Here is a 21,156-nt window from a genome sequence, read left to right on the forward strand (position 1 = left end):
AAGGCTGAGCTTAGTTTTTTATTGTTGATTTACTCATTATGTATTTATCTAAAACAATGTTCTTAGGAGACTAGCTTCACTTCTGACAATTGCTAATCAAATGTTTTCTCCTGATAACTTCAAATAAAACCCATCTACAAAATAAAGCAATAATAGATCATAGTACTAGGAATCCCCTACAAGAGCTTAACTAATTTCCCTAACTATAAATATAAATACTACCAATTTGGGTTTACCACATATATATATATATATATATATATATATTGTTTAAGAGATACCTAAAACATGAGCAGTGGAAAGCCCAAAGCAGAGAAAGGAATATCCAAATTGAACTTTGATAGCATGAACCTCCAACAAGCATCAAGAGTAGTAGTAGATAGTATCCAAACCTAGTTTCTTGCACGTTTCTTTCCAATCTTGACTTCACTTCCACCACCAGCCTTCAATGAACTTGATTTCTTAGCCTTGGTATCTTCCACCACCACCTCTTTTGTTGAATCCTCTGAGATGTTGTCATCATCTGAATCTTCCAATAATTTGAATTTCACCTTGCTAGTGCCATTGGCGTTAGACTTGCCACCACCACCACTTTTGGTGGATTTTGCTCCCTTGGAGGAGGCAGCACTAGTCTTAGATGTTGTTTCTTGCTTGAGTTTTCCAGTCTTTGAGGTTTCTTTCTTGGCCTTACCAGAGAGTTTTGGTGTGCTAGCAGCTACATCAACATCTTTATCAGTGTCCTTCGATTTGCTGCTACTCGTTTTTCGAGCAGCAGTGCCACCACTTTTGGGTGTATGATTCTTATTTTTTATGATGAGTTCATCATCAGACTCGCTAACAGCAATCTTGGGTGCTTTCGTTTTTCGATCAGATTTGCTACCGTCTTTGGATCTATGGCTAGACTTCATGGATTTCCCCCTTGATTTACTGGATGTGGCTCCTCCACCACTAGACATTAAAAGTTATTAATTTAGACAACAAACAAAGGGTGGAACAGACATAAACTTTTATGAAATTTATCACCAACCTTATAGAAGCATCCTTATTTCCTCCCTTTCTGGATTCACCAGTACTTGTTTTGCTTTTCTTTTTTGGGGGGCTGAACATAATAATAGAAAAATACAAATGTAAATGAGACCAAACCCAAAACGTGAACAATTAGCACAGGTAGGATGCAAAATCACCAAATACAGCAACAAATAGTTCATATCATGTTGAATCTTTTATGTCTGAGGAAGCAGAAAACATTTAAACAATGTACTACGTTTCTTTTACTTATGAAAAGTTCAAAAAAAATATTTATGGTATATTTTCTCAATGACTTTTTTAGCACTCAACACAATCTCACTGCATCAACCAGAAAACACACAGAAAGACTTTGTGCTCTTGTTTTACATTTGCTTCAATGACAAAGGCACGTTGATAAGCACACAAATTGACTATAACATCATATGATATACACCATAGAAGTACCCCCTATGCCATAAGACAAATCATATGAAAAATTCTTATTTTTCAATTCAACATGAGGCATGGGAAAATCGGGATTGGTAAAAAACAAATATTTGTGTAGGGGCATAGACAAGGTAGCATTCATAGAGAAGAGGTAGGTATACATAACAAGCACAAACAACAAAAACAACACACCAAGCATATCTAGAACACATGTTTATAATCTTTCCATCAGAGAGTAACACCGCACAATATGATAGCATACAAGCATGCAAAATAATTTTAAGATTGTTTTGTCAAGCAGAACAAAAGATTGTTTCTGTAGCAAATGAAATCAACATCAAGCAGCACATACATATCAGATGGCGCATCAGGAATTGGGTGATCAGCTTCTTCTTCCTGTTACAGAAATGATTGCCATTAATTTACAAGCAGAAAGCTTTACTATGCAGAATAAAGGGCAGCAGAGACTCACCCCATCTGAATCAGCACCATCAGTAATGATTTCCCATGTTTCAATTTTAAGATTTAATATTTCGATGTCCCCATCATCATATGTGACCTAAAATAGAAAGAGAACAATTGCCAAGAGAATAATTATAGGAATAATGAGTTATATTATTTGGACATTTAAAATACTACTTTTAGTAAGAAATTAAACCATCTTGAGTTTGCTATAAGCAGAAAATGATAAGATTGCATTTAAATGAGAAACTTTATACATCAGAAGTTGCAGACAAGTTTTACTGTGAGATACAACAAAGGAAGGGGGAGGATAGAAAGATGATAGTATGGGTGGCAAATCACCTGGTGCATCTTCTTGGAAGGAATGAAACATTTGATAATACCTTTATAAAACCTGAAAATGATTATATTTGTGAGAACGAGAGTGGACTATATATTTGAAAAAAGGAAACCTAATCAGAAACAGGATATGGAATTGTATGATAGACTCAAGATGACCAAAGAAGCATATTCTCTTGCTTAATTGAAAAATAAGTTCTATCCCGAATGGACAAATCCCACCCTCTAACTCAAAGGCTTTTATTCAGGAAATTTTACTGAAAGCGATAGTCACATCTCATTATAGGGAATCTGGTGAATAGCTACATAAAGCATCGTCTAACAGCTTATACAGGCAGCTACAATAAGAAATATTACAAATAAGCCAGGAAGACCAACCTTGAGCTGAATAATAACTTGACCAAAAAGGTATATATGAAGTACCCAACCCCAAAACAACTATAGCAGTATAGAATATTGCAGCAACCACTACGTCTAAGATAGCAGATACAACACAATATATCGAAAGTCTAAGTACTCAACATAAACATACTTCTCATTAATACTTGAAAACCAAGCTTAACTTTAAGGCACGATCATCACTAACCTAAGGCATCATATGCAAAATGGTCGATATAACATGATACATCTAAATGCCAAACAGCATATAACAATCCCTGTCCCTGATCCTACCAGTCACACAAAGTACTTACATGTCATCATCTGGCCACCAAACTTTAACTCGTTTACCAACAAGATTTTCACCATATTTCTTGACACCAGACTCCTAAGACAAGAGGCAGATGATTAACAAATGAAGTGTGAGAAGAAGATAAAATCCTGTAATCAGAAAGCAATGGATAGAATTGCATGTGTTCTGGAACTACTTCACTAAACAACATAAATTATTAACATATAACATAAGATAGATGTGAGCCCATATGTAAACTTGCACAAAATTACTTCCTAAGCTGTAATAAAGGGGGGAAGGTAGAAAAAAGATAACTGAATGGTAGAAAACAGAAGACAGAGCACAGAACATTGATTGGTACATTTCACCAAAACAGCAGGGCTTTTAAAAAGGACTCCAACAGATTTAACCATATTTGCAAAAGTCCAGCATGGAACCATATAGCTGCAGAAAGGATATTACCGAAGGACCAATCTGCCCATTAATTTTTAATTCCGTAAACAAATAAGGAACAGGATACATACATTTTCTTTTCCAGGAGTGTGTTTCCTCTTCAAGTTTGTCTTAGGAAGCTCCTCTGAATCTTCATCATTAATTGATTTCGTAGATGACTTTGACAAAGACACTATTTCCTAAATAATTTACAGTGATTCCATTACTCATTTATTTTTAAAATTAATTTATTAAATAATTAAAAGGAAAAGCAAATATCATGTTGCAATAAATATAAATATGAAGAAATAATAGCAAAGAATAAGCTATACAGCAAGAATGCAAGTACCTTCACCACTTCTTTAACAGAAGATTTTGCTGCAACTGTCTCAGAGTTGGCTTTACCACGCCCCTGCCTTTTCTTGTCGGACCCAACACCACACTTGTTACCACCTTCTGTTTTCTTGGCTGAGTGCTTTATTGCACCAGGTTCATTTGCAGTCTCATTTCCTTTTTTGACTGAATTAACCAAAGTACTTTTTTCCACATCAGAACTACGACCAAGTGCCTTTTTTACACACCGCTTGTTAAGCTTTGCTTCTGAATCATTTGTTTCTTGATAGACCTTCTTTGAAACATCTTTTAGGGCCACCTCTTTTGCAGAACTATCTGTCTTTTTTGGTCGTGCTAGTTTCTTCGAAGGATTTTCAACATGATGGCTCCCTCTTGGTGAAGGAGAAGCAACTAGGTCAGATTCACCATCACCTGCTTTAAGTGATGAAATCTTGGCATCAATATCGTTGTCATTCTCTGAAAGAACTGCAGCCTCAACAGAATCATCTTCATGTAGAGAACTGGAAACTTCCTTGCTATGACTTTCAGAATCAATCACTTTCTCATCTTCCTTCACATTAGCTGCTGAATTTTTTGAAAAGGTAGGCTTTCTTCCTCTCTTGTTGCTGGGTAGACCTTGCTTTTGATCACAATCGTCATCTTCCTTGTTTTGAATTTCAGAGTCAATCACTTTCTCATCTTCCTTCACTTTAGCAGGATATAGACCCTTGCTACGTTCTGCCGATTTTGTAGAAGAAATAGGTTTCCTCTTTCCTCTCTTCTTGGTGACATGACCTTTCTTTTGATCATTAATGTCATCGTTGTTGCTAGGACTTTCAGAGTCAATCACTCTCTCATTTTCCTTGCTATGACTTTCAGAGTCGATCACTTTCTCAACTTCCTTCACATTAGCTGGATATGAAACCTTGGGAGGTTCTGCCGATTTTGTTAAAGAGGTAGGTTGGCTTCCTATCTTCTTAGTGGCTTCACCTTGCTTTTGATTACTATTGCCATCTTCCTTGCTGTGACATTCAGAGTCAATTACTTTCTCACCTTCCTTCACATTATCAGGAGATGAACCCTTGGAAAGTTCTGCCGATTTTGTTGAAGAGACAGGTCTCTTTCCTCCGCTCTTTCTGGCTTCACCTTGCTTTTGATCACTATTGTCATCTTCATTGATATGACTTTCAGATGCAACTACTTCCCCATCATCCTTGCTATGACTTTCAGAGTCGACCACTATCTCATCTTCCTTGCTATGACTTTCAGAGGCAATCACTTTCTCATCTTCCTTGCTATGACTTTCAGAGTCAAACACTGTCTCATCTTCTTTGCTATGACTTTCAGAGTCAGCCACCTTCTCATCTTCCTTCACATTAGCAGGATATGAACCCTCAGAAGGTTCTGTTGATTTTGAAGAAGGGATAGTTTTCCTTGCTCTCTTCTCAGTGTCCTGATCTTGCTTTTGATCACTATTGTCCACTTTTTCAGTGTCCAAGTTGGTGGGATCCACATTAGCTGAAAAACTAATACCTTTGGACTGGACAGTGCAATCAGTATTTTCTTGCTTTTCTGGGGACTTTGACTCTACCAAAGTGTCATCTTCTGCAGCCTGTGGATTGTCACTGCTCATGACTGATTTATGAGAATGATCACCAACTGGATTATCTTGTTGAGGTGGTGCAGCTTCTTCTGCATCCTCTCTAATCACCTGATCAAACAGAATTTACATGTTCCAGTTTTCAATACCAACAGCTAGAAAATTGAATATAAGATAAAAAGAAAAACAAATGCTTAAGTGAAGAAAAAACATACCAATGCTGACTCCTCCAGTGACTCTTCCACTGATTTGCTCTCGTCTTCCTGGAACAACATAAACTTTATAATAACTTATCTTTCATCACAAAAGAGTCCAAGTAAATAAAATAGTCATAAAAATGAAAAGTGGAAATTTTACCACATGCTCACTAATAGCATGTATATCATTTTGTTCCAAGCTGCCAGATCCATCATGGCATATTGAAGTGAGAACATTACTGTAATCATCCAAAGAAAAACCCAAAGTACTCACTGCTTGCACCAAGTAGGGTTTAATCTTGGGTGTACAACTTGCAAGGACATTCTCCACCAATTTTTTAGCAATTGGCAAAACTTCCTGAAACAAAATGGTGGTGACCAGTTACAATTCAAAAAACTGACAATGAAAACATGATTCAATTTAAAATCAAAATCTACAAAAAAAGGAAAAAAATCAAATTACTCTTACCTCATTTTCTTTCTTTATGCTGTCCAAGATTGGAGAGAGTAAGTTTAGGGATATATCTTCACTTTCCTCTAGAACAAGAGTCATTATGTTTTGCATGGCTGAAAAAACTGGCTCTGGATGATGCTCCCTGAAAGTTACATGTGGAGAAGGTTAGCACCAAGTCCACACATTGTTGCTTCAAGCTGAATATAGAAAAGTTTTTGTAGATATCCAATTATATAAATTCATACGTACGTGCAAGGTATTGAACATTAAAATAATAGATCAAAGCTTGACTGCAAACACATGACACCCTACACTTAATAATAATTTTATCTTGACTTCAAACCATAAACAAAGACATTTCCTCTCTCATCTAGATTGTAGCCTATTGGTATGACAAAGCTCAACAGAAAAGGACACACTACCCCTTGCTGAGAATAAAATGAGTGCTGGGTGAAAATGTCATTGAAACAAATGTTTATTTGCATGCAACAATAAATCAGTTGCCTCTTTTAACTTATATTTTTCCTTGTGCAAATAATTTAATGCAATAAAAGCCCATATCCAGGTACATCAAAAGAAGAAAAGCAAGTCAGATGGAAAACATTAAGATACTCAATTAGAACAAACAATGATACAGTCATCAGAGGATGAACCTCGACACAACAGTAAGGTTGTTTGCCTTGTGACATGGAGGTCATGGGTTCAAATCCTAAAAACAACCTCTTCTCTTACAAGGGTAAGGTTGCGTACATTTACCCTCCTCAGACCCAACAAGGTGAGAGTCTCGTGCACTAGGCCGTTTTTTAATGATACAGTCATCAGAACTAGGAACCACTAGGAGCATCAACTCTCACAGCTGATATTTGATCAATAGCGCTCACACAGATTATTTATGGGAGATTTTATCATCTATGAAGTGAAAAAAGATGCAATAACAAAGCATGAGAAGCTATTATGATGCTGGACATAAATACAACAATTATCACCTTATTTCCTTCAAGAAATGCTGAAACATCTCCAAAATCAGGTCATCACATTCAAGATCCAGCATTAGCACACATGACCTGACCTTTGAAACCGTTTCAAGAATCCCAGTCCTCTTTCTATATGATCGGCTTGAAATATCATGTAGATTTTCAAACGAAGATACAATTAACTGAAACGCCTCCTGAAAATAAAAATGACATTGTCAAAGCTTAACAGGTATAATTTGTAAAGAGCATGATAATAGGATAATAATTTCTAGATGAAAATAATTGTGCAGACCTTCATTTGGTCATCATCTAATGGAGCTTCAGGTGCCGAGATTCTTGTTATCTCACTGATGCAAGAGGCAACGACAACTTTCAAGTCAACATCCACATGCCTCAAAATATTTTCACCAATTAAAGCAACCGCCAATGGAGCCATTGCAGCTTGGACAGATCCTGTAGGTGACTGATCAACCAATTCTAAGCAACTCTCAACTTGCTGCAATGCCACAAAACATGAATAGGTATGATCAAACAAATGTGACGTCAACCATAACGTTAAGATCAAGTAATGTGAATTCATATCATTTATCAAACTCATGTACTTAAAAAGAGTGCCTAGTTAACAAGGAAAGTTAGACAATACTTTTCACAGATTTGCAATATTTGCTAAATTATGGCCCCGGAAGATGAATACCATCAACAACAAGGAGAAAATTAAAAACTATTAAAAACATCTAACCAAGACCACAAACGCAAGATCCAAGAGGTACAAGGTATTCATAAGAGATAATTTATCTACATAGACAAATGAAGTGAGCGGAACACTGGTACTGGCCACAGAGAACTTTAATAGCATATACCGTAAATACTGGTCACTAGAGATCCATATTTTGCACTCTAACTAATACATAGAATATGCTTCAAGCCTTCAACAACATATAAAATTCTAGCTCATAGATTCCTAATCCTACAACTTAATATCCTTTTTTCTCCCAAAAACGAATCTAGTACGACATCATTTATTTACAATAAATGTAGTTTTTATCTTAGTGCTATTGCCGACACCCAATCGAATCTTCAGTATCACAATTCAATTCAAATATTCCAATTATATCAATCCCAAGCATCGCATCAATGCAATCAGTAAGTGTGCAAGTGAGCAAAAACAACCACAAATCTAGTCAGTAGATAAGAATTTTCTTGAATTCAATTCATTCACAAATGAAATCATTCGGGAAAAACTGATAGAAAGTGAAACATACAGTTCAAGATACGAAATTACGAATTCAAGCTGCTATAAGAAAACAATTAAAGGTGCTATAAGCAACTTTTATAACAGAAGAGCTCAAAAACGTTACAATTGAAGAAAGGATTTTGAAAGGGTTAAGGAAATTTAACAATTGAAGTTGCTACAAACAATTTCAAAAGCTGGTAAAAACAAAATGGAATCACGAAAAACATAAAAAACAAAAGCTTTATAATGCATAAAATAAATAACAAATTGGTAAAAAAACAAAGAGAGTGAGTGAGAGAGATAAATTATACTTGAAGAAGAGGGAGAAGGTCGTGAATAGAGGAAGGAGGATGAAGGAGGTTGTTAGTAGCTTCTAGAAGCTTCTGATCAAGCCCCTTATCTTCTTCAGGGGAAGCCATTGTTGATCGAATTGAAGGAACAAAACACAAAGTTAGGGTTTCCCTCTTCTTCTTCCCTAAGAGAAATTGAAGAAAGAGAGAGAAGATAAAGTGAGCTTTTGGGGATGAAAACACTTTGACAAAAAAATGAATAATCTATTGTATTTATATACAACAAAACAATCATATATTAAAATAATTAAAATGTTTTATATACATTATATATTAAAATATAATAAAAAATTATGCATGGTGTATAATTTTAAATCTGTCATATTATAATTTACATTTAATCATCTTTGACTATAAATTGTGGATGATATATTAATTATGCATAAACTTTTATATGAATATTACACATCAACCAAATATTAATTATGCATATATTTGTTATTTTGTTTGATTTCTCTACAAATCTTATAGAACAAGAAATAAGATCATAATAAATTATATTACACTAGTATTATTTGAATTTTAATGAAATTATATAAATTATTTCTCATTTTTATACTTAATGAAATCATCTATATAATATATTATACTCGCTATCCCTCTATGGTAGATGAATGTAATTTTTTAAGTACAAAAATGAGTGGGGAATGTAATTAAGTTAAAAATATAATATAGTGTGAAGATAAATCCAAATAATATAAGAGTAAATATTTTTGCACTATTTTTTGTTCGTTACAATATGCATCAATAATTCTAAAGATATATTTAAATCACTCTTATACTAATCTATAAGCAACCAAAAATAATGGAGATGTATTGACTCTTATAATATTTTTAATTTATCTTTATAATATATCATATTTCATTTAACTTAATTACATTCGTCACGATCATCATTTTTTTAAAAGACATGCCATATAAAGTTAAGTTCATTGAGGAGATAAACACCATGGAAGATGAAAATTAGAATTACAAGTCTATGAGGTATTGACAAATCATCACCACTATCTTAGAAATGATTTTGATGAATAAAAATGTAATCAGTTATGAGTTTGCTCACTTTAACATTATTGTATAATGAAATGCATGAATAAATAGTTAATGTTATATTTTTTATTACACCCTTCCTCTAACATTACTATCAAATGAATTTTATATGCAAAATAGGTTGATAAAAGTAGATAATAAAGAATTATCATATTTTCTGATGGATCATACATTCGAGAGGATGGTAGTTATATTACTGAGAATTTTAATATTTTCACAATGATGGGTAATATAAAAGTTCTAAACACTCGTTCAAACTATTATTCTAAAAATGTAAAATTATTAAAAGAAAAGACCTTAAGTCAATCCCTCAATATATTTATAATTTCACATCATTTGGAGACATATTGAATGGATTGACCTTGACCTCTATCAACATTGCAGAGGTAAAAGTCTAAGTTGTCCTATATGGAGTCAATTTGCAACATAATTTTTGACTTTTGAAGCAAAATGACACATTCAAAGTCCAATTGTTCATATATTTACACTTGCAAAATTAGGGAGCCAAAATATTGTTAGTGATTGTTGATTGTGGACAACCTAATTAACAATGTTTTTTATATGTTGGAGTTTGAAATCAAATTAAAACTTATAAATCAAATAGTTAATAAATGAGTTAATCATCTTCAAGCGTTTAATTTAGATCCAAAGATAAGTTCTTTCACGATACAAGAAAACATATAAAAAATCATATGTATTCTAAACATAATAATATACTCATCTTCCGTAATTTATTAATTCGTAGTAATACATTCAACAAAATATGATATGATTTGTGTTACATTTGTGTCAGAAATTCATTTGTGTTACATTTGAGAATTTTGGGAAGTTGGTTGCTAATAGATGGTATTATGATGAATGCCCTCCATACAATAGAAAGATTAATACAAATAAGATCCCAACAAATTGTCTTAGGTGTAGCAAATACATAGAAGAAATTATACTAAGGTGGGTTATGTAAGTCATTTTTAATAATTGAATTCATTATTGTCATTCATGAATTTAAAAATCCTTTATAGCTATTGGATTTATGTTAACTTATTCAGGTAATAAAGTTATTTATGTAATATATAATGGATTCACTAAATATTTGTCGACCTATTCCACATCTATTAATAATTATATAAGAAAAAAATTCATTCCATCATTCCTCTTGGACACGTGCCATCTGCTCATGCAAAATTTTACCATCCAAAAACACTCATATCAACTATAATACATGGTCATACATAATATCATAATGCACATACAATCACATCACTACACATACGTTTCACTTCCTTCTCTTTCTCTTCAGTTCATTTCTCTGTCCCTTCGTTTCTTAATCTTTTACTCACATTCATTTCTTTCTCGTCATTTCTTTCTCTTCGTTTTTGGGATTCATCGCTAATGTATTAGTTCATTGTGGAACATGTGTGTAGAATAATGTTTTAAATCTCTCCTACCATTACAATTTTTTATTCTTTAGGTTGATGTTTAACAAACCATTTTTTCCTGATTTTTACTACCTTTTGATGGATCTATCGCTAATGTGTTAGTTCATTATGGAGTATGTGTTGATTAATGTTCTAAATATTTCCTACGATTGCTGTTTTTCAATGATTATGTTGTTGTTTAACAAACCCATTTTTTTCTTCTGAAGAGAAAATTAAAAACTCGTTGGGTACCCGTAAATACCCGCTACCCGCACGGGTACCCGTAAATATTGCAGGTTTGGGCACGGGAAAGCACTACTCGTGACTGTTGCCATCCCTATGTGGAAGAGTCTGCATAATTTGTGATAAGTGGAAGAGGTAGGATTTGTGGTTAAGTCGACTTGTAATGTAATATTGTTTGTGCCAACAGTAAAAGTCATAAATGGGATAGAAAAATCTGATGTCACCAGGCCTAAAGTGCACAATCATTCAATGCCTAACACCACATCTGCTCCCTTAATAGGCCATAAGTAGAATGGAATATGAAATAATTGATTTTGCAACATTATTGGTGTATTGGGACAGAAACCAGTGCAGAAAATATGTGCTACATTGCCCACCATAACTGGAAATTTGGGTGTTGGGGATTGGAAGGTGTAAGTGTTGGGCTAGTTGAGGTTGGAGAACATTATATGAACTTCCAGTGTCTACCAGAACAGTCACCAGTTGTCCGACAATAGTACCTTGGAACCGTAAGGTTTTTAGGGAAGGTGGGCCTTCGAGGGCTTGCTCGGACAGTTGGAAGTGTATGAGTTCTTCCTCAGAATACATTGTGTCCTCTGCACTAGGGGATTCATCTAGAGGAGGATGTTCTAACTCAACTGCACCATCGTCCAATAAAATCAGAAATTGGTTATGTTGACATTTGTGTCCAACAAAGTATTTTTCCTCACAGTTATAGCAAAGGCCTTGTGCTCTACGCTCCTGCATTTGAGCAGTTGTGAGACGACGAATTGGTAGAGTATTTTGTTGTGGAATTTGGGATATTGGGTTTGTAGTGTTTGGGTTAGGGAAACGAGTGTTGGGTGGATTATAGGGGGCTCTTTGTGGTCTGGTAAATGAAGGTTTAGAATCATTTATTTTGGACTCCACCAACTTAGCAAGACTTAATGCTTCAGCAATATGATGAGGTCTAAGCACAACCAACTCACATCTAATTTCAGGAATTAGACCAAAAATGAAACAATTAAGGATTACCTCAGGTGAGAGTCCCCAAATTCTGTTGCAAAGCTTTTCAAACTGTCGCTGGTAAGCTGCAACTGTGGTAGTTTGACGCAGTTTAAATAATTCTGCTTGATGATTATCATAGGTAGAGGGGCCAAAACGACATTCTAAGCACCACATGAAATTTTCCCAATCTGTAAAATTAGCATTGAGGAATGTCCATTTAAACCAGCTTAATGCCTCACCTTTCATGTAAAAAGAAGTAAGTTGGATCCTCTGTTCAGGTGGAACTTGATAAAATTGGAAAAATTATTCTGCTTGGAATAACCAATCCAAGGGTTCTGAGCCATCAAATGGACTCAATTATAGTTTGGATGGTCTAGGATGTGTTGGGTTTGGTATTTGGAGGTTAATGTGGGGTCGTGTATGTAAGTGGTGGGTTGTAAAAAATGGGGGAAGTGGTGTGTTGAATGGGGATATGTGGTTGGTAGTGGAGATGGTATAGGAAAAGGGGGAACTGGTTATTGTTGGTTTGTTAGGGATTGGGGGTTAGGGTTTATGATGGTGGGTCTGGTGGTAAAGTAGACATTCCATCAAGCTTTTCTGTGATTGAACATAAGACATCAGTGATTACCTCATGTCTTTCATCTTGTTCTTCCTTGTGTTCTTGTAATTTCTCTGCAAAAATCTGCAGCAAAGGCTCATTAATGTCCTTGTTTGTAGATTTGGGAGGCATAATGCAAGAATGAAAGCACCAATAATAGCAATAATGCAATCAGAAACCTTATAATTCAACAATTAACTATGGCTAAGGAAATAAACAAGAGAAAATTATACTGAAAAATTTATCATGCATTAGTAGTTGCTACTGCAAAAGCTAAATAGTAGCATGAATTTAGGGTTAACAAGTTCACTGGGCTCAAAGGCACCAGCCCAAAGTTCACACAGAAATTAAATAACATAAGAAATTAGAATATAATTGCATTAATAAAAATCCTTCATCCAACTAGGCTGATGTTTCATTCTGATGGGCCTAGTTGTACCAATGTTGGTCTTCTTAGTAATTGGGCCTCCATCATAATGTTACAGCTATGAGTAATATGAAATTTTAATGTTCAAGTTTTGTGGGCCTATGTGGCTTTATATCATTGGGTGTAGCCATGTAGGATTAAGATTTAACATTTCTTACGAGCAAATAAACACAGAATTTCCTCACCCTAAAATGAAGTAGGGATTCTCTCTATTACGGGCAGTGTTGCCTAATGGCGGCCATGGCGGATGACGATGGCGGTTTTTGGGCTACCGCCATTAGCCATTTGGAAAAATCCGCCATATGGTCGTGTCCGCCTTTTGTCAAAAAAAGCCGCCATGGTGGTATGGCGGTGGCGGACATTTATGTTTCTGGCCAGATTTTTTTAAAAAATTGGGCCCAAATATGTTTTTTGGGGCCCATTCCATGTTTTTAAAAACAAACCATAGCCTTTCTATTTTTAAAAATTAAAACCCTCCCTCTCTCAAAACTTCCCCCACTGCCGCTGCCGTTACCACCACCATCATTCATAGGTTTTTTATGTCCTTTTCATTGCTTTTCTTTTTCCTTATTTTTTATTTATCTTTTTTTCTAGTCTTCTCATCTCTTCATCTATTTTTTTTTTAATTTTTATAATACTTTTTTTTCCAGATTACTTTTTGAAGACAATGACATATATTTCTAGCATTATTAAATTGATTTATGATTTATCACATACAATAAGTATTAAACTAGAATTGCAAGCATAATTTCTTAACTTAAATTAGTCCCAAATATAATAATGTGTCTGGATCTGGATTAGTTTTTTTTTTTGCAGATTTTTTTTGCAAATTTTTTTTTCCAGTTTATATATTTTTTTTTCAGCTTTCTTTTTTAAATTTTGCTTTATCACATTTTCCCAACAATATTGCAATTCGTCACTTAAATATGTTACTTGCACTTTTGCAGTAACTCTTAGACAATGTCCGGCCAAGGTCAATCATCTTCAACTACCGGAAAGTTGAGAGATGTTGGTTGAAAATATTGCACACCACTAACAGAAAAAGACACAAACAATGTGATCTGTAATTTTTGCTCTAATACCTATAAAGGAGGAATTACTAGATTGAAGAATCATTTGATGGGAAGGTCAGACAATGTTAAAACATGTACTGAGTGTCCCAAGGAAGTTTGAGAAGAGCTTTGGGAAATTTTCAATAAAAAACAACATAAGGATGGTGCAACATATCAAAGGGTTGTGCAAGATACTAGGGATATATTGGGTGATAGTGATGAAGAGCGCGCACTCAATGAAAGCTTTGAAGAAATAACACAAACAACTAGCAGTGTTGTTGGGAGGAAGAAGAAAGGCCCTATATATCTTTTTTATAGAAAGCCAAAGACTGCAAGTAAGAAAGAGAAGTTGCACCAAGCAAATATAAGAGAGACTATAGACAAAAAAGTTGTGCGGTGAGTCCACCAACTCATAGCTCGATTTTGGTATCAAGTTGGTCTCCCTTTCCACCTCCAACCTACTATGAAATGCTTGAAGCTATCGGAAAGTTTGGACCACATTTGTCACCTCCAACCTACTTTTGTATGAGAGTCCCACTCCTACAAATGGAGGTAAATTACACAGAAGACTTGATGAAGGATCATAAAGTGTAGTGGGAAAGATTTGGATGTTCCATCATGTCTGACGCTTGGACTGATAAGAAACAAAGATGTATTATTAATTTTCTAGTGAATTCGACTGCAGGGACAATGTTCATCAAGTCTGTGGATGAGTCTGACTTTGTAAAAATCGACGATAAAATATTTGAGTTGCTTGATGCTGTTGTGGAGGAGGTTGGAGAAGAAAATATTATGCAAGTTATAACAGACAATGGGAGCAACTATGTTCTAGCTGGTAAGATGTTGGAAATGAAAAGACCAAAAATTTATTGGACTCCATGTGCAGCACATTGCATAGATTTGATGTTGGAAGATATCGGAAAGCTTCCTAGGATCAAAATGACAATCAAAAGGGCTATCTCTCTTGTTGGCTTCATTTATGGCCATTCAAGTATGAGACACTTCACAAAAAAGAGGGAGTTGGTGAAACATGCAGTAACCCGCTTTGCAACATCATTTTTATCTTTGGAAAGGCTTTATGATGAGAAGACAAATTTGAGAAAGATGTTTGTCTCAGATGAGTGGACAACAAACAAATTGTCCAAAGAAACCAAAGGAAAGGAAGCAACAAAAATTGTGCTCATGCCAAGCTTTCGGAAGAATGTAGCATATACAATGAAGGTTATGGGACCTCTTGTGAAAGTGCTTCGGCTCGTGGATACTGAGATGAAGGCAGTCATGGGTTATATTTATGAAGCTATGGATAAGGCTAAGGAGATCATTATAAAGGCATTCAATGAGAAGGAGAATAAATATAAGGATGTCTTTAAGATCATTCATGAAAGATGAAATTGTCAGCTTTATCGCCCATTACATGCGGCTGGTCACATGCTAAATCCAGAATATTATTATGCAAATCACAGTATGGAATTTGACCCTGAAATTATAGGTGGGTTGCATGCTTGCCTTCATAAGTTTGCACCTAATACACAAACAAAATTCATGATGTTGAAAGAGATGCAAACATATAAAGATGGTAGTGGAATGTTTGGATCATCCACAGCTATAGCCATGAGGACAGAAATGGCACCAGGTAAGAAATAAAATATTTTTGGCTTTACAAAAGATGTTGTTATATTTAAGTCAATTGCTTAACAAATTAATTCACCTTTGTAGCTGTATGGTGGAGAACGTTTGGTGCATCATCCCCAAATTTGCAACAATTAGCTATACGAATCTTGTCTTTGACTTGTAGTGCATCGGGATGTGAATGCAACTGGAGTGTTTTTGAACAAGTAATTATTTATTTACTTTCCTTTTGGGTTTACCTTACAAAATTATAAGTGTCTTATCTTAGTTATTTATTGGAACGTTGCAAATTCATACCAAGAAAAGGAATAAGCTTGATATCAAAAGAATGCATGACTTGGTCTATGTTAAATACAATCAAGCATTGAAGCGGAGATATAACATCAAGGATGAAGTTGACCCAATCTCCCTTAACGACATTGATGAATGTAATGAATGGCTTGTTGGGGAGATGGATAGTGATGATGATGAAGGTGGAAATGAGAGGGTTTTTGTAGATGATGATGATGATCTACAATGTGATGTTGTTTATAAGGCTTCAGAGATTGGAGAGCCTAGAATGAGTACAAGGCGTCAAAAAATAAAGAACATTCTACTTATACGTTCAAGAGGAAAAGCTAAGAAAGCTAAGGGTGGTTCTTCATCATCTAAAAAAGGTAAAGATAAAATACTTGAAGAAGTAGTTGAAGAACTAGATGAAGAAGTAGATGGAGGAGTAGAAGAAGAAATGGACCATGGACAAAGTGAAGAAGAAGCTGCAACTTTTGAATGTAATGACTCGGATGAAGAAGAAATTGAAGGATATGTTGCTGAGTTTGCAGTTGTGAAGGATGATGTTGGGGAGGAGGACGATATTTAGAAAATTATATCTTTTGCATTTTGTATTTGTGTTTTCCTTTGATTTTTAGTTGTGAATGTTGACAATACTTATTAGTTATCTTTATGAGACATTAATATTCAATGGTTTTTATTAAACTTTATGTTATTGTTTGATTTTTGTGTTATTGTATTTTTTTTTCCTATTATGTTATATTTTTTATTTATTGTTTTCAACCGCCATGATGACGTCCGCCATTTGCCCGCAACGCCGTCCGCAACGCCTTCATGGCTGAAATTTGGTAGCCGCCATCTGCCATGGGCAACACTAATTACGAGAGAGAGAGAGAAATATTATTTTACACTACTTTTAAGGATCAAAATGTCATTACAAATGTATATAGAATGATACATTTGTCATTCTATTTTACTTTTTGTCTTGTTTTATACAATACTTATCTCTATTATTCGAGAGAAGTCTTGCTCCTGGAAGTAACCATATGAGTTGCAAATGCTATTGTTGTCCACATGTGTCCTTCACCTTCCTCCAGTACACAAATGCTACTGCTGCTCAAACTAAATGTGGCACTAGATAGAAAACAAGATCATCTGCTGTAAAAGGTAGGAAACAAAAGAAGATGAAAATGTAACTAGAACCATGTAGCCTATTAGCTAAAAAAGCCAAGCAAGTCTTGCTCTATAAATAAAGTTCCTTCACCTAAGATGAGAACACTATTTCTATGATTTATGTCTATTGATTACTATAAACACATTGAAGTTGCTCAGGGTAAGTTTTCAACTCCCACTTTGCATTTCTTAACAAGCATTAACGTGTTTATAGTGATCAATAGAGATACTTGAACAATTTCTAATTATTGATCATAGTGAGTCCATACATTTGATTGTAAAAACTACATATCATAATTTTGTTGATCAATACTTGAAAGAAGACTTCCAATAGTCTAGAGCTATTTTGGCCTATACAATGATACTTTCAATACTTAAAAACTACATATTTGACCCGGAAACACTAATTCATTTAACAATGATATTTTCACATAAAGGAAGTCAATGGTACTAAAGTCTAATGTCTTAGTCAATTTAGTAACTCGTGAAATAAAGTTTTACACCTAGCAACTTTACACACAAATTAGTAAGTGACCATGTGCTTAGTCATGTTTGTCTCCTAACTAGCCCTAAATATTGATTGGACCTAACTTTTAAACCTAAACTAAACTCGATCTAACCCTATTCGGACTTGATCATAATCGAACTAAATTTAATGAATAAATAGGATCGAATCCTACTCACCCCTATTTATTACCATTGAAGAAGCATGAAAAGCACTACAGCCCCTCCAAATCAAGATTCTTTTGGAAGGTGAGTAGGCTCAGGCAAAATAAAGAAAGGAAATGAAAATGAACCTTTAAATGGGCACATGATGGAAGAGTGATCTAATAAATATTAAACTAAAATCACATAATACTATAATATATTTACACACTAAAAAGTCAACAAAATTAAAGGTGTCAGCACAGAAGAAGATAACATTACAAAATAACTATACCCCACAAGGAACATCATGTAGTAACATTTACATAGTGGGGACAGAATGACATTCATAATTTATTTGGGAAGAACAGCTCAACTTTCCATTCAACAACCAGATCCAACTTTTATTCATCCTTCCATGCCATTTAGATCTGCAACATGCTCAAACAAAATTAATTCACTAAACTAAAATCATTTGCCATTAAACAAAGAAATACAGGGCAATTCATCAATTTTTATGCAAGTACTTGATTTTACTTGTATTTTTAATGATAAAAGTGTTATTTCATTATATATAAAAGGATAAAAATATTTTACAATATTATGTATTCATTTGTTTTTTATAGTACTTATCTCTCAACTAATAGAGATAATTCTTACTCTCAGCTTGCAATGTCACTACAAAAGTATACCAAACAGATTGGGACACTCTCATGTAGAAGATAGCAGAGGTGGAAAAATGAGCTGAATCTTAGACCCGAACCCATCCAATAAACGGCAGAAGTTTTTAAAAGCTTCTCAAATAGATTATCTCAAATATATATATATATATATATATATATATATATGATAAACATGTAGTAGGTCCCATAAGGAGACAAAATTGTCCTATGGTTTGAAAGTGACTCATTGAATATAGTGACAACACGCATAACGAGTGTTTGACAGAAGCAACCCTAAGATTGGACAATATTGCCTGTCATGAACCAATTCATTCCTACACAATAATCATCACATGGTGATTGCCAATTTCTATACCTTGGAACTTGGAAGGGTCATATTTTTTGTTAGAAACAGTTTACTTCAGTGTTTGGTGGATTCATAGATATGCCAAAAGAAGCAAAAGTAGTCCATAGAACACACACAACATACAAAGCAACCAAAAAATGATGCAACCAAGCACAAACTTAAGAAAAGAATAATTTGGATTAGGATACATTTTCCTATTGGAAAGGGAAAGAAACATTTGTGAACCCCTCTTTACATGAAAAGCTTGTGTCTTTCTTTTTCTAACAAGATCATACCCTGTTATGGAATATAGGAGATGATCCAAATCCAAGTAATGTTATAACTATCTACTAAGATATTAATAAGCAATGGCTACTTTATCAGCACTACAATCCTAAAAACTCAACAAAAATATAATGTGAAGACTAACTAACTTCATGGATCATTCTCTTCACCAGCTGCAATTCTTCAAAATGGCAGGCTCTTCGAAGTTGAACTTGGAGTGAGTGACTTAAAATGATCAGACGGGATGATATCGTGAGGCAAGTTGGCCCTCTTTACAATATTCCTCATGTTGTTTTGAAAACTCAGATGAATTAACTGCTGCACAGCTTTCTTCTCCTCACTCATCGTGTCTTCCTCATCCTCCAAACACTCTTTTCCTCCTCCATCTGTCCTTGCGTACGACAGCGAAGAGCTACAAATCGGGGCTGATATGTTTGCACCTAACCTTCCAGAAACCTGCTGCTGCTTCCCTTTGTCTGCCCGCAAGCATTCCAATATCCTCGATGCCCTTTTCTGCGCCAATGTGGTACCCAAAAGGGATAATTCGAGCAATGATGAAGTGATTCCGGCCTCTATCATGGCCTGCCTGTCGCTGTATGATTTGTGTGCCATGACCATCAAAATGTATGACGCCTTTTCTTGGCATTCCGGTGAATCAGTCCAATTCAACACATCCACCAAGATAGGGAACACATCTGGTACCACACTAATAGCTTTTCTACCCTCTTGAGTTGATACCAAATTGCTTAAAACTGAGAGCATTCTCTCTGTTATTTCCATGTCTCCTATTGAGTTTACCATAAAAGGGACCAAATCAGTTTGCAAAATGCATGAAACATTGCCTGGGAAGATTGAAAGATTGTATAGTGCTCTGAGAGCATCTTGCTTAGCTTGGGGGCTTGTTTTATCATCTAAACTCTGAAGTGTTCTAACAAGAAATGGTATTGCAGTTGAGGACCCAATTATCGGCTTGTTCGAATCTAAAGCACTCAATCCGAGAAAATTCGCAACGATTGCCTCAGAGATCAATGAATTTTGGCCCTGTGGTGATTCAATCAACTTAAGCATCTTGTGAACAGCACCAACTTTCACAATTGCAGCTTTATTCCTGTGTAAGAATGTAACCCAAAACATAATTTTATGGTTAATCACAGATAAAGAAAACAATGCAATATAAAGTGAAATATGTTCCCCAAGTAAAAAATAAATTTTGGTTGATGAATTAAAAGTAGAGGTTACAATTTCAGCAACTACATGAACACAAAAAAGATGAACATAAAATAAAATTCATAATGTGGTTGGGTATTTGAATTGAAGAATTGATTGAGACATATAAGCATTATGAAAAGGGACAGAGATCAGTTATTCTCAAAGTGTCATTCCCTATCCGAGACCAATTGAGTATTAACAAAAATACGAAAATATTACTTTTTGTTTTTTAAAAGTTTTCTTTTTATTCACGTGTCAATATCTGATTTAGTTCGGGACAATGACAGGTGATTCTGAAGATGAAAGAACTAACGCATCGTTTCCGATTCCGAGGTTGAGCAACGCATAGAGAGAATGAACTCGATCTTCTTCTTCTTCGTCGTAATGATAATCAAGCATTGCAACTAGAGGAGGAATGACTCCAAGCATAGCAAGCGTTTCTCTAACCTTCACATCCTCCTTCGCCACCTGTCTCACGGTGGCCGCCGCATCCACTCTCCGACGAGCATCCTGTTGCAGTTCATTGACTAGCCTCTTCAGCTCCTCCAACTCATCCTCCTTTTTCTTGGTCTCCTCATTCGTTTCAGTCTCCGCGATGTTGAGAAGATCGGACAAGCTAGTATTGGGTGGGTTGTGATGGTGGTGGTGGTGGTGGTGGTGGTGGTGGT

General features: G+C 34.9%; 3 protein-coding genes across 3 annotated transcripts in view; 1 reads left to right on the forward strand and 2 right to left on the reverse strand.

Annotated features, from left to right (window-relative positions):
• On the reverse strand, window positions 1-8,700 carry LOC109358393. Its single transcript, XM_019602590.1, has 14 exons — window positions 8,462-8,700; window positions 7,209-7,412; window positions 6,929-7,110; window positions 5,958-6,084; window positions 5,649-5,846; window positions 5,507-5,554; window positions 3,708-5,402; window positions 3,451-3,558; window positions 2,949-3,022; window positions 2,260-2,311; window positions 1,928-2,014; window positions 1,808-1,851; window positions 1,028-1,099; window positions 1-948 (listed from the first exon to the last, which is right to left on the reverse strand). The coding sequence occupies exons 1-14, from the start codon at window positions 8,567-8,569 to the stop codon at window positions 393-395; spliced, it is 3,555 nt and encodes a 1,184-aa protein (XP_019458135.1). The 5' UTR covers window positions 8,570-8,700; the 3' UTR covers window positions 1-392.
• LOC109358041 lies at window positions 15,734-16,757 on the forward strand. Its single transcript, XM_019602108.1, has 3 exons — window positions 15,734-15,902; window positions 15,986-16,104; window positions 16,200-16,757. Exons 1-3 carry the CDS (start codon window positions 15,734-15,736, stop codon window positions 16,755-16,757), a joined length of 846 nt encoding a protein of 281 aa, XP_019457653.1.
• Window positions 18,400-21,156, reverse strand: part of LOC109358124 (U-box domain-containing protein 7-like) — a 3,030-nt gene continuing 273 nt past the window's right edge. The window contains exons 1-3 of the mRNA XM_019602201.1: window positions 20,802-21,156; window positions 19,429-20,387; window positions 18,400-18,417 (exon numbers count right to left, since the gene is read on the reverse strand). The exon at window positions 20,802-21,156 is cut by the window's right edge and continues 273 nt beyond it. Of these exons, the coding sequence (XP_019457746.1) occupies window positions 19,463-20,387; window positions 20,802-21,156 (1,280 nt within the window). The 3' untranslated portion in view covers window positions 18,400-18,417; window positions 19,429-19,462. The remainder of the gene's footprint in view (window positions 18,418-19,428; window positions 20,388-20,801) is intronic.

This window comes from Lupinus angustifolius, chromosome LG10, assembly GCF_001865875.1.
Source record: "Lupinus angustifolius cultivar Tanjil chromosome LG10, LupAngTanjil_v1.0, whole genome shotgun sequence".
In the NCBI taxonomy this organism is placed as follows: Eukaryota; Viridiplantae; Streptophyta; class Magnoliopsida; order Fabales; family Fabaceae; genus Lupinus; species Lupinus angustifolius.

Coding starts and splice junctions, on each gene's coding strand:
- LOC109358041 (XM_019602108.1), top strand. CDS start 15,734: ATGGAATTTGACCCTGAAATTATAGGTGGGTTGCATGCTTGCCTTCAT. Junction 15,903..15,985: donor GAGGACAGAAATGGCACCAG/GTAAGAAATAAA, acceptor TCACCTTTGTAG/CTGTATGGTGGAGAACGTTT. Junction 16,105..16,199: donor ACTGGAGTGTTTTTGAACAA/GTAATTATTTAT, acceptor ATTCATACCAAG/AAAAGGAATAAGCTTGATAT.
- LOC109358393 (XM_019602590.1), bottom strand. CDS start 8,569: ATGGCTTCCCCTGAAGAAGATAAGGGGCTTGATCAGAAGCTTCTAGAA. Junction 5,847..5,957: donor GCATAAAGAAAGAAAATGAG/GTAAGAGTAATT, acceptor ATTTTGTTTCAG/GAAGTTTTGCCAATTGCTAA. Junction 949..1,027: donor AATAAGGATGCTTCTATAAG/GTTGGTGATAAA, acceptor TTTAATGTCTAG/TGGTGGAGGAGCCACATCCA.